Source organism: Mesocricetus auratus, unplaced genomic scaffold (assembly GCF_017639785.1).
Source record: "Mesocricetus auratus isolate SY011 unplaced genomic scaffold, BCM_Maur_2.0 Super-Scaffold_4256, whole genome shotgun sequence".
NCBI lineage: Eukaryota > Metazoa > Chordata > Mammalia > Rodentia > Cricetidae > Mesocricetus > Mesocricetus auratus.
In genome coordinates this window covers 101,018,482-101,031,116 of record NW_024429182.1, presented here as the reverse complement: position 1 = coordinate 101,031,116, position 12,635 = coordinate 101,018,482, and the positions used below count along the sequence as shown (strand labels likewise).

General features: G+C 45.5%; 1 protein-coding gene and 1 long non-coding RNA gene across 3 annotated transcripts in view; one reads left to right on the top strand and one right to left on the bottom strand.

The window, feature by feature from the left end:
* Positions 1-12,635, top strand: part of Kctd21 (potassium channel tetramerization domain containing 21) — a 20,718-nt gene extending 8,083 nt beyond the window's left edge. For both annotated transcript variants that reach the window (XM_040728340.1, XM_040728336.1), the window contains exon 2: positions 9,708-12,635. In XM_040728340.1, coding sequence (XP_040584274.1) covers positions 9,737-10,519 — 783 coding nt within the window. In that variant the 5' untranslated portion in view covers positions 9,708-9,736 and the 3' untranslated portion in view covers positions 10,520-12,635. The remainder of the gene's footprint in view (positions 1-9,707) is intronic.
* LOC121132879 overlaps positions 7,921-12,635 on the bottom strand; it is a 38,191-nt gene continuing 33,476 nt past the window's right edge. Inside the window, exons 2-3 of the long non-coding RNA XR_005869586.1 lie at positions 9,938-10,476; positions 7,921-9,095 (exon numbers count right to left, since the gene is read on the bottom strand). This is a non-coding gene — a long non-coding RNA (uncharacterized LOC121132879). The remainder of the gene's footprint in view (positions 9,096-9,937; positions 10,477-12,635) is intronic.

Here is a 12,635-nt window from a genome sequence, read left to right as displayed (position 1 = left end):
CAACACTTATTTCAAAAAGAACATTTAACTTGCTTACAGTTTTGGAGGGTTAGTTCATTATCATCACAGCAGGGGGTATGGCAACACACAGACAGACAAGGCCCTGGAGCTTAGAGCTTTGCATATTGATCCACAGGCAGCAGGGAGAGAGAGACACTGGACCTGCCTTGGTCTTTTGAATCCTTATGCCCACCCCACTAACACACTTCCTCCAGTAAGGCCACACTTCCTAATCCTTCTAATCCCTTCAAACAGTTCTATGTGATGACTAAACATTCAGTATGAGTCTATGGGGGTTATTCTTATTCAATCCACCCCCCCAAAAAACAAAACCAAAAAAAAAAAACTCCTACATCAACACCAACACCAATACCTCACATACAATAATTCTCTGACATTGTCTTCCTAGAGTTAGTGCAGACCCTACAGGTTCAGAGAGAGGACTGCTCTTCCTCAGATGACAGTTGTAACTGTAAGTTGTCACATGTGCTTTTAACCAACTAACTGTATCAGAGGTCCCCGTGACCTCCTACCCAGGCCAGGTGATTTGTAAGAGTGACCTGCAGAATGCATGAAGGCAGTCTACTTAGTAGATTTTTACATTATTGTAGAAGGATAATTCAGAAAAGGCCAGAGAAGTGCACATGGCCCGGTATGGAGAAAAGGCTGGCAGCTTCTTTCCCTCAGGCACCCCACCCTCCTGGTATCTCCTGGGGTTTACCAATTTAGGATCCTGTTGTTGAGTGTTTGTGGAGGCTTCAATATGTGAACATGGCTGATTAAATCATTTAGCCTTAGTGATTGTCACTCTAGTTCCTGCTGGAAGGTGAGGGGTGGAAATTCCATCCTCTAGTAGCTGGTTTTTCTGACAACCAGCACTATTCTTAAGGGCTGTCCAGACATCAGCTGTTGACATAATCCCACTGTGGTGGCAGGACTTGTTAGATTAATGGAGGATGCCCCTTTCATATGTATTTCAGAAGTGGTGGCAAGATCAGTAATTACACCAAAAGAAAAGAACTCTGACCTAGACCTAGAGTCAGGAGCAGGATGCATAGTTATTACATCAATCCACCTGGACCTACTGTGTGCTAGACAGTGACTATACAGACAAGCGTCCTGTTGTCGTTCTCAAAGAGCTAGGGGCTCAGAAAATGACTCCCCAAAGTATGACTTGGCATGCTGAGTGCTTTGAATTAAAACAAAACCCTTCTGGTTCTTAGCTCTTCTTCTTCCAGGTGCAGGCAGGGGTTTCTCTGAAGATCCTTTATGCAGCCAAAGACAGAACTGCCTTGAATAGCTCCCTAGCTGTTGGGTCTCAACACATCTCAACACGGAAGATAAACTGAATCATAGAATAGATGGAGGAACACTATACCCAGTGCCCAAAAGAGGTTTTATCATAGGTTGTCACCCATTCTTTTATTACCTGAGATAATCATTATTTACCATATAAGGATCTTTCCCCACACACAACTTGTATGGCAAGCTCCCAGCTCCTGTTCCTACCTTTTTCTCAGGGTACTATATAGACTTCAATAATCTAACCCTTCTTTGTGGTCTATTTGTGGTACTGTGCATTTACATGGTTTTCCTCTTATGAACATCTTTACTGTTAGTTTATTTCATAGATTCCGTTCTCACCTTGAAAGGATGGATGATGGGGAAGTCCTGTGTATATGCCAATAAAGCACTGTTGGCCAATATGGAAGCAAGATAGGTGGGACTAGGAGTCTAGGAGGATTCTGGGAAATGTAGTAAACGGAGCCATCACCATGTGATCCCCGGAGAAGAGAACGTATGTCTGGCGTTCTCGAAAAGATAAGTCCTTATAAAAATATATACTGATGATTATGGGTCAATAATTAAGTCAGAACTAGACAATGAGAAACGATAGCAAATAGACAACTGCTTATAATTAATATAGTGTCCTGTGTGTTATTTGGGGGGTTCAGACAGCTCAAGCAGGGCCCAGGCAGCTGGCCGGGAAAACTACACGTTACAGATGGAGCTTTTTCTTTTCTCCTCCCTATAGTCACAATCCATACCTCATTTTTGTTTTATTTTAAAGCCCTCAGCATGCCAGTGTCTCACTTTGGGGTAAAATTTTATGATCAGTACACACACATAACTGAAACAAATCTCATAGCAATAGATGTAACTGGTCACAGCCCACTTACTGTATTGTTTTCATGACTCATTAATGTGCTATAACATTCTCTGTTCCAGTTTATAGAGATAATTTATACATAATAAAACTCATTCTTTCTAAGTTATAATTATTAAGTTTTGACCACCATGACATCAAGATACACAGAATTTCTATCACTCCAAAATATTCACTTGTGCCTCTTCATAGCCCATGCCTTCTCGGTAGCCTGGCCACTAGCAGATCTCTATATCCAGTTTTCATTCTCAGAATATTATATAAATAGAGCCATGCACACACACACACCTCTGAGGCTGACTCCTTCCACTTGTGGTAATGCTTTTCATCTATATTCATCTATATGGCGTGTGTGTGTTTATGTGTGTATGTATGTATAAAAGTTATATATAATGTGTATTTCTGAGTCATACTCCATTACATGCTGTAGCATAATTTGTTTTGTAATTTAGTAGTTTCTAGATTTGAGCCATCATGAACAAAGCTACATTAGACATTAACCTAAAGAATTCCATGGCACATAGCTTCCTTTCTCCATGAGTGGCCTCACTTGGTCACGTGACAACAGTAGACCATTCTTGTCTTCTTATCATCAGTGTGTTGTCGCATTCCACTGCTGTGTGCTCACCAACATTTGGAATTGCTATTTTTTCATGAGCACTTTTATTTTCATAGACTTACCATGGTAATCATGATGTTAATTCCATGCCTCTAATGGGTAGTGATGCTCAAGATTTCTTTGTGTTACTTTTTCTGTGGTTTGTATTGTGAGACAACAGTCTTATAAAGCTCAGAATGGCCTAGAGCCTGCTAGTAGCCTAGGCTGGTGTTGTGTGACACTTTTCATGAGAAAATGTTAACAAATGTCTACTCACTCCAGGTAGGAAACCACCAAAGTCCAACTGGATGAAGCAGAACCGCTGAGTGACAGCTCAGAAAGCTGGAGCACACAGCACAGAGTGGAGGCAGCTCAGCAGGTTGGAAAGTATCTCAGGAGCCCATGTGCTCTGAGCCTCCTCCAGGCAGCTTAGCTTGTCTGAGAGGATCTCTCTGCAGTCCGTATAGTTTATATATGCTTGAGAAGGGAGAGGCCTAGTGAACCTAGTCAGTTTCAGGGACTTCCTGGAACTCTTGAATTATTTACGTTTGGCGCTTAAGAAGCTTCCCTGTATGAGTTTGAGGTCTGCCTGGTCTTCAGGGCAAGTTCCAGGACAGCCAGGGCTACACAGAGAAAGCCTGTCTTAAAAAAAGGAAAAAAAAAAGTAAAAGCTTCCCTACTGGATAGAATGCTTCACCTCCCTTAAGAACAGCATTTCTCAACCTGTGGGTGTTGGCCCTTTCACAGAGGTTGCCTAAGACCATCAGAAAACACAGATATTTACATTATAATCTGTAACAGTAGCAAAATTACACCTATAAAGTAGCAATGAAAATAATTTTATGGTTGTAGGCACCACAACATGAATAACTGTATTAAAGTGTCGCAGCGCTAGGGGCTTGAGAACCACCGCCCTAGAATATCCTTTTGTTTTGCCTCAATTTTCATGTCCTGTCTCTTAGGGAACTGCCCTCCCATCTGGACCTTCCTTCCAAGATGAACTGTTTTATCTCAGAGGAAACTGCCATAGAGCAGCTGGTGCCGACCAGTCAGTCCACCACTTTCCCAGCTGCTGGAATTACAGGCATACCCCACCATGTCTGGGGCTTGCCATGTTGTCCCTATTCCAAGACTGAGCATGCTCACCTCTCAAAAGCCAGTGCTTATGAGACGAGGACTTGGTGAGAAGGAAATCAGGTTTCTTCAAGGGCTGGAACTCTGAGATGATGATGATAGACCATCCTGGGGAGCTCCGGCAGATGAGTGGCACAGGGAAAGGTGGTGTGAATGAACCCGAGCAGGGAGGCCCCGCCTAAGATGTGTGCCTTTTCTTCTGTGACCTGGACATCATCGTAATCCACTTCAACCTCCTGGGAAAATGCCTGTAATTCCCTAGACAAACACTTTGCTTTTTCAGAAACTAAGCATCATTTACACATTCTAATAAAATCTGTAGCTCATCAGATGTTCTGTGAAGTTAGAGAAAGGGTTAGACATAGTGGGGGCAAGAGGACTTCATTTCTTCCAGCACTAGGAATTGAACTAGGGTTTTCTGCATGCTAAGTAAGCATTCTTCTAATGAGTTATAGCCTGGCCCTTTTTAAATTTTGAGACAGGAACTTACTAATTAACCATGCTAGACTTGAACTTACAATTCTTTTGGCATCAACCTCTCAAGTGGCAAAGATACAGGCTTGAAACACCAATCTGAGCAGGATTGAAGCCCTCAGAAGAGATTTGCTTGTTTGTTTGTTTGTTTGTTTAGACAGAAACTCCCTATGTAATGCTGTATAGTCTGAACCTTGCTATATAGAGCAGGCTGGCCTGGAACTCATAGAGATCCTCCTGTCTCTGCCTTCCTGAGTGCTCGAATTAAAAGTGTGAACCACTATGCCCAGTGAGAAGAGAGCTCTTAACATTGGAAATTTGGGGGAAGCCTTACAGATGCACTGACTCCTCGTTTAGGCCTTATTAGCTACAGTAGAAAAGATGGAGGGTTTCAAAGAAAAGATGATGGTTTCAAAGAAAATGACCCCTAAAGGGAATAGCACTATAAGGAGGTATAGCCTTGTTAAAGGAAGTGTGTCACTGTAGGAGAGGGCTTTGAGGTCTCTTTTGCTCAAGCTTCCCTCAGTGTGACTATCAGTTTGATTTCCTGTTGCCTACAAGATGTAGGACACTTGGCTATTTCTCCAGCACCATGCCTGCCTGCATGCCACCATGCTCCCCATCATGATGATAATGGACTGAACCTCTGAAACTGCAAATGAGCCCCCTCAATTAGATGTTTTCCTTATAAGAGTTGCTGTGGTCATGGTATCTCTTCACTAAGACAGAAATGGATACCAGGAATCAGGTACCCTGTGATAGGCCTGACCATGAATTTGGGCTGTGTTACTTTGGGTTAGGAAAGCAGTGGAATGCTTTAAGGACTGCTTAAAAGCCATACTAGTAGGTACACGGAAGACAGGTGCTAAGAGTTATTTGAACTGTTGGGGGTTCATTCAAGAGATTTCAGAGGAGATTTTTTTTTTTTTGGTTTTACGAGACAGGGTTTCTCTGTATTGTTTTGGAGGCTGTCGGTCCAGCCCGGCCTCGAACTCACAGAGATCCGCCTGCCTCTGCCTCCCGAGTGCTGGGATTAAAGGCGTGCGCCACCACCGCCCGGCTTGAATTTTTAGTATGTTATCTAGAGATCATTCTTGTGATATTTTGGTGGAGAAGGTGGCTGTCTTTTGCCCTTCTCTGAAGAGTCTGCCTGAGGATAAAGTGAAGAAAATTGGATTAATTCCATTGGCAGAAGAAATCTCAAAAGAGCCTAGTATAAACTCTGTTGTGTAGTTTTTAGTGGTAACTTTAATGAAAATTCATAATGAAAAGGAGGAAGCTGATCAGGGTAAATTACAAAATGAAAATTTTGAGGAGAAAAAGAGCACCAGGAATAGGAATAGAGCTAAATTATGTGTTCAAGGAGATAAACAGATTAAGATGTGGGATAAGCTAAGTTTCTAACTTGTGGAAAGAAACTAAAGAAAAGCTTAGAGCTGGATATGGTGGGGCACACCTTTAATCCCAGCACTGGGAAGGTAGAGTTTGAGGCCAGCCTGGTATAAGAGAAGTTCAAAGGACAGCCAAGTTTAGGCAGTGAAAGACAGAAAGCTGATGAAGATGTAATTGACCCGGCGTGTGCTGTCCTAGCAAGCAGAAGAACTTGGCAGCTTCAGCCATGTGGTTCTGGCTTTAGAATTAAGGATAGAATAAAGAATCATGGAATAAAGCCGATGAGGCCAGGCACGTGTAAGGGGCGTCCCTGAATGGAGGCCTAGAGAGGCCATTCTGTGAAGCCGTAAAGGCAAATCCTGGATTGCCTCAGAGAACCCAAGATGTTAGAGATGCCAGAGTCCTGAGATGCCTGCCAAAGAGAGCTATAACAGGGAATGGAATCAGCCCAAGAGGAAAAAGTGTGTTGCAGTCAACAGAGCTGAATGGAGTTGAAAATGGAGAGAGCGTTTTGACATCAGACATGGAGATGCAGAGCTTGGAGTTTGCTCAGCTGGTTTTTGTCTTGCTTTGCTACAGTGTTTCCTTGCTGTGCTCCCTTCCCTGCATTTTGGAATGGATATGTGATCTGCCTTTTGATTTTGATTTTTGTAGGTGATTATAGTTGATTGTCACAAGTCTCAGAAGAGACTTTGGACTTTGAAGTGAGTTTGAGACTGTTACAGCTATGGAGACTTTTGAAGTTGGACTGAATGCAGTTTTGCATTATGATATTGCCCCCTTTGGGGGTCATGGATTGGAATGTGGTAGCTTGAAAGAAAAGGGAGTGGCACTATTAGGAGGTGGTCTTGTTGGAGGAAGTGGGCCACTGTAGGGGTGGGCTTTGAGGTCTTTGCTCAAGCTTCCTTCAATGTGACTGTCAGTTTGATTTCCTGTTGCCTACAAGATGTAGGACACTTGGCTTTTTCTCCAGCACCATGCCTGCCTGCATGCCACCATGCTCCCCATCATGATGATAATGGACTGAACCCCTGAAACTGCAAATGAGCCCCCTCAATTAGATGTTTTCCTTATAAGAGTTGCTGTGGTCATGGTGTCTCTTCACAGCAATAGACACCCTAAGAGGGAGAACCATGTATGAATATCGAACAAAGCAGCCCGGAATGTATAGCTAGGTGGGGCTTGGGATAAGAGTGAAGGGCAAAGTGGTTTAGATGAGGAATAGTGCTTCAGGAGAATCTGGTCTGAGACCAGAATAGAGAATAGACAGAAGACAAAGCCAAGGGGTGATATATAGACTAGGATGCAGGGGTGAGGCCTAAGCTCCTGTAGTACTTGTTGAAATGGGCTCAAGACATACCGTAGTGCTGAAGAACCTAGGCTGCCTCCCAGGCCTTGCTTTCAGCAGCTGGTGGGTCAGGTGCAGAGGGATCCTGCTGAGCTCTGATGCCTGGTGAACATCTGGTAGAGATCGCCAACAGGCAGCTGGGTACAGGTGAGGCTGCAGCTCAGTGGTATTAGTTCATCACTACCACAACTACCTCACGTGGGAAACTCTTTGGCCCTCTAGAGCTGCCATTTCCTGCCCCTGTGTCATGTCAGTGTACATTTTGCACCAGAGTCTGTGAGCTTGTTACAGTAGACACTGTGACACAGTGACTCTGGGGCCTTAGAAGACTGCTGCGTGACTCAGTGGTCTGCAGCAGACCCCACAGAGGCCTCCCAAACTAGGGCAAGAGGCCTGCCTTCTTAGCCTACATCTGCTCCTACTACCTGAAACTGCTGCCTTCCTCAGACAAAGGCCCGAGAGCCAGGGAATCCCTCTGCTACTCTGCAAGCAGAGAAATGGTGTTCAGGCACCACCCATAGATCTCCAGGAATGCTTTGTGCTCCGCCCCGCCAACCCCACTTCTGCACTAACACCTGAAGGAGACAGAGTCTTTGGGCCACAGAACTGTCTGGAAATACAGTTCAGCCCCTCTGATCCCTGAGACTGTGGAGATCAACTACCTCACAAAGCCTAGGCTTGAAGTTTGGTTTTTTAGAAAGGCGGAGGTGGGGATGACATTTCTCAAGGATAGAAAAACTAAAATATGCAGGTTGTTGTCTAAAAGAAAAAAAGAGGAGACCAGAGTCCAGGAATGGGAAAAGAGAAGATTGTGGATTAGTTTATCTAATCCAGGTAAGGGTGACCCACTCCTGGATCCTGCTGTGCCCGACTCAGCTGTTAGCCCTAAGCACCCTTCCCAGCTGCTGTTTCCAAGTGCTGGCTCCACCCCTTCCACAGCTGCTTGCCCACCCAGTTCTGTTGGCCCTCCCCAATGTCTGTCTCACAGCCCATCTGCTCCATGTTTCTGCCAAGAGTTTTGTAACTTCAACGTGGGCTGTTCCTCTTCAGACACTCCAGATGGTTAATGCTTTTCTGCAGCAATATCAAAAAGCCCCGTTAGACCTTCAGGTGCTTCCAGCCAGATGAACAAAGCAGCTGGGATCTTTGTCCATCCTGGTCCCATCGCTGGAGAGAAAGGGGTCTCGATGTAGACGCACTCTTCACATGGCAGGCACACAGAGAAGCGTTTGCTGCCTCTCTCGCCCCACCCCCATGGACCTGTGTGTTGAGCAGGGTGTTTCGTCTCCCCAGCCCTCCATGCGTCTGTCTGGTCAGCACACCTGCACTGGCTGTTGTCTGCCCCCCCCCCACATCCCCCAGCATACTCTTCTGTAGGGCAGTCCTGAGGTTTATTTCTCTTGGTCTACCCACCTCCATGTCAGTGTAACACTACTGAATCCATTCTACATGCTCCTGTAGAAGCCGAGAGGGTATAGCTCATGCTATCAAGAACCTTAAAAAGACCCAGGGCTTACAGTTTAAGGAGGTAAATGCCCTAGATGCTGAAGGCTTAGAGGCAGTGAGGGGTGTTTTCATTGTCTTTCAAAAATATTTTACTTATTTTTATTTGCTAAGTATGAATATTCTGCCTGCATGTATGTCTGTGCACCACAGGCATGCAGTGCCCTCAGAGGCCAGAGGAGAGCATTAGATTCTCTGGAACTGGAGTTGCAGGCACTTAGTTGTTAGCCACCATGTGAGTGCTGAGAATTGAACCCGGTCCTCTGCAAGAGCAATGAATGTTCCACCAACCGGGCCGTCACTAGCCAAGGGTGTTTTGAAAGAGTGGGTAAAGCGCCTTCAGGAGGAACACTGCTCTGCAGTCAGCTTCAGATGTGAGGATGAGACTCTTCACGACAGAGTGGGTAGGGATGGGGGAGATGGGGGGTCCAAAAAGGATTGTCATTTGGAGGCCAGAAACTAAGTGATCCATGGTAGTTCTGGAAGATAGATAAAAATGGCACTAGTTAGTTATTTGTAAACTGAAAGAGAAAAATAATTCATTTCAGATGAGCACTGAGCCCAATCAAAACGTTTGTTAATTACATCAAAGAATAACATTCTCTAGCTAGTAATCATTTACACATTTTTCTCTCACAAAAAGGAACTTGAGTTTGAATCCTGCCAAAGCACTCACTTCTCTAAGCCAGGAATAATAAGTCCTGGCCCAGCTGTCCTTGTCTGCAACAGGGATGAATGAAGACACTATGTCAAAAGATGAAATACTCTTATCTATGCAAATTAGTATTATAAAAGAATTCAGGGAGCTTTTAGCCCAGGCTTGTTTTCCTTTCTTCCTCAGCCCAGTGGCTCTCTAGCCTCTCAACATTTGAAATCACTAAGGATTTTCAAAACTTCCTGAGTACCAGGACACAGTTTTGTGTGTGTGTGTGGTTCTTCCCCTGTGAGTCTAATGTGCAGCAGTTATCAGCCATTCATCAGGCATTAATACATTTCATCCTCAATGTAGGCTTGACCTATAATTAGGAATTAAGGACTGTGACTACACAGATATGGTTGGATAATAATCCTTTCTCATTTTACCCATCTAGAACTATTTCCAGGCACCCAGCCTCCTACCATGTCTGACCCCATTACACTGAATGTTGGGGGGAAACTCTATACAACCTCACTGGCAACTTTGACCAGCTTCCCTGACTCTATGCTGGGTGCCATGTTCAGTGGGAAGATGCCCACCAAGAGGGACAGCCAGGGTAACTGCTTCATCGACCGTGATGGCAAAGTGTTCCGCTATATCCTCAACTTCCTTCGGACCTCTCACCTGGACCTGCCAGAGGACTTCCAGGAGATGGGCCTGCTCCGCAGGGAAGCTGACTTCTACCAGGTACAGCCCCTGATTGAGGCCTTGCAGGAAAAGGAGATAGAGCTCTCCAAGGCAGAGAAGAATGCCATGCTCAACATCACGCTGAAGCAGCGCGTGCAGACAGTCCACTTCACCGTGCGGGAGGCACCTCAGATCTACAGCCTGTCATCCTCCAGCATGGAGGTGTTCAATGCCAACATCTTCAGCACATCCTGCCTCTTCCTCAAGCTCCTTGGCTCTAAGCTCTTCTACTGCTCCAATGGCAATCTGTCCTCCATCACCAGCCACTTGCAGGACCCCAACCACCTGACTCTTGACTGGGTGGCCAATGTGGAAGGCCTTCCAGAGGAAGAGTACACCAAGCAGAACCTCAAAAGGCTGTGGGTGGTGCCTGCCAACAAACAGATCAACAGCTTCCAGGTCTTTGTGGAGGAGGTGCTGAAAATCGCTCTGAGTGACGGATTCTGCATCGATTCTTCCCATCCACACGCTCTGGACTTCATGAACAACAAGATCATTCGGTTAATACGGTACAGGTAAAAAGACACTAGCCACACTGGGGAAGGAGTCCCAAAAAAGCTCATGTCAGCCAAGGCTTTGAGGAGAGTGTCTCACCAGTGGCACAAAGCGGGACCTACACTAATCTGTATTAATTGCATAGCAGGACTTGATTCCCCGTGATGAAGTCTACCTTCTGGAATACACATGTCCTCGAAACAGAACCACCTTTTCTTGGCATTTTGAGATGGTGATGGGTAGTTTACTATGACAAGTTATAAGTCAGCTGATACAAGAAGAGCCCACAGGAGAACTCTCTGGTTGGGACAAAGGGGGAGCAGTTTTCTCATGGGTTATCACCACACCCCGAGTCAGTGTCTCACCCATCTCCAGAGAGAGCCCTGGCTGCCAAGGGGTAGGGTGGGAACAAGAGGCTCCTTTTAGTTTCCTAGGATGTAACATGTACAGCAAATGCCATCACATCTGCTCTTTGTTCTGGAGGATGCATCTAGGTACCAAGACACCTTTGCCCAAAGGCAACCATGTTTGGGTGGTTTGGAATGCAATATGCTCCCAGAACCCTTTGTGGCTCCACTCAGGGAGAAAGTCAAGCTGTCCCATGACCTAGAGGAGTGAGTGTCTAGGCTTCTGCAGGAGGGGATGACCCTCCTAAAGAGGCTGAATTAAAGGACTCTTGGCTTCAGAAAGTGGATGTTTTCCTGCAAAGATGGGATAGTGTTGGGGCTGAAACAAAGACACATTATGATCCGGCCTGTTGCTTGACTTGCAGAACCCTCTTCCCGTGAATTGGAAGCATCACTGAAACAAGTCGGTTTAAACCAATATATTATGAACTCTCAGGGTTGGAAAATAATCCAGTAGTTTTTAGTTCTTCCCCTTCCTCTGGGACATCCCAGTACATTTGGGGATGAGTGCCTCTCCTTGAGTACCTCCAAGGGATCACTTCTGCCAGCCTGCATACCCACTGGTGACAGAAAGCTCTCTATTCCCAGGCAGCCTCTGCCAAGATTGAGCCATGCTGGTTATTAGAAAGTTCTTTCAATATTGACCCAAGATCTGTCCTGCCGGGTACACGTACTAGGTTTTCCTTTTCACACAAATGTTTGTCCTTGCTTTGACTAGACACTTTGACCATATCACTACTCAGAACTCAGATTCCCTCTGCAATTTGTCTTTAACAAAATTAGCTCCTTTCTGTCCTTAAGCCAACTCTCTTTTACATGGCTTTGCCTTGTTCATAGCACCCAGTTCAGCCTTCCCCACCAGCGATGGCTCAGCCCACTTCTATTTCTTGCTACGAAGATCACCACCTGGGAAGATGTAGTCCAGGAGTGCTCTGTGCCCCACAGTTGCCCCTGGAGTGAATGCCCAGCCCCTAATACTCTATTAAGAAAGCAGCCTTCCCCGTCATACTGTCTGGTCCTAACTACCTGTGGGTCTGCCTGAGATACATTAAGGGCAAGAAACCCCAGATCATTACTCCCCAACAGGCGAGGAGCCTTATGGACCTCTAAACTGCACGTTGAGATTCATCCCTGGAGTGACTGTACCTTTGAGAGTCCCAATCCCTCTGGAGCTGAGCTCCAGACACAGGCAGGAAAGCCTGGAACAGCATCCATAGTGGACAAAGCAAAGGGCTTCCAGGGTCACACCTTGTGAATGAGGAGTTCTCATAGTTACAGGCAAAAGGCAAAACCTGATCCTGATGCATTAAAGGCCTCTCTCTCCCCACAGCAGGGCTCAGGAGTCTTCGTGGCTGTCTTGAGCCACTGCACCAGTGGTATTCTGGAAGGTTCATCAGAGAACCAGCCAGGACAATAGAAGCTGTTTTCATGGCCAAATAAGGAAAAAAACCTCAGAAATCAGCACTGCCCTTTATTTTTTTTTTCTCCATAAAACTGCTTCCTCCATCTTTTTGGTGCTTCCTAATTCAGTAGCTTGACTTTAGAGCAAGTACAGAACCTGTGAAGCCACTAACACACAATGTGACTGTGCAAGTCACTCACCTCACTGAGCCACCCCATTTCTTCATCTGCGAAATGGGCACATAGTAATACATAACCCTACCTACCTCACAGGACTGTTGTGAGGATCAAACAAAGTAATGTATGTGAAAATAAAGGATAAATGACAGTTA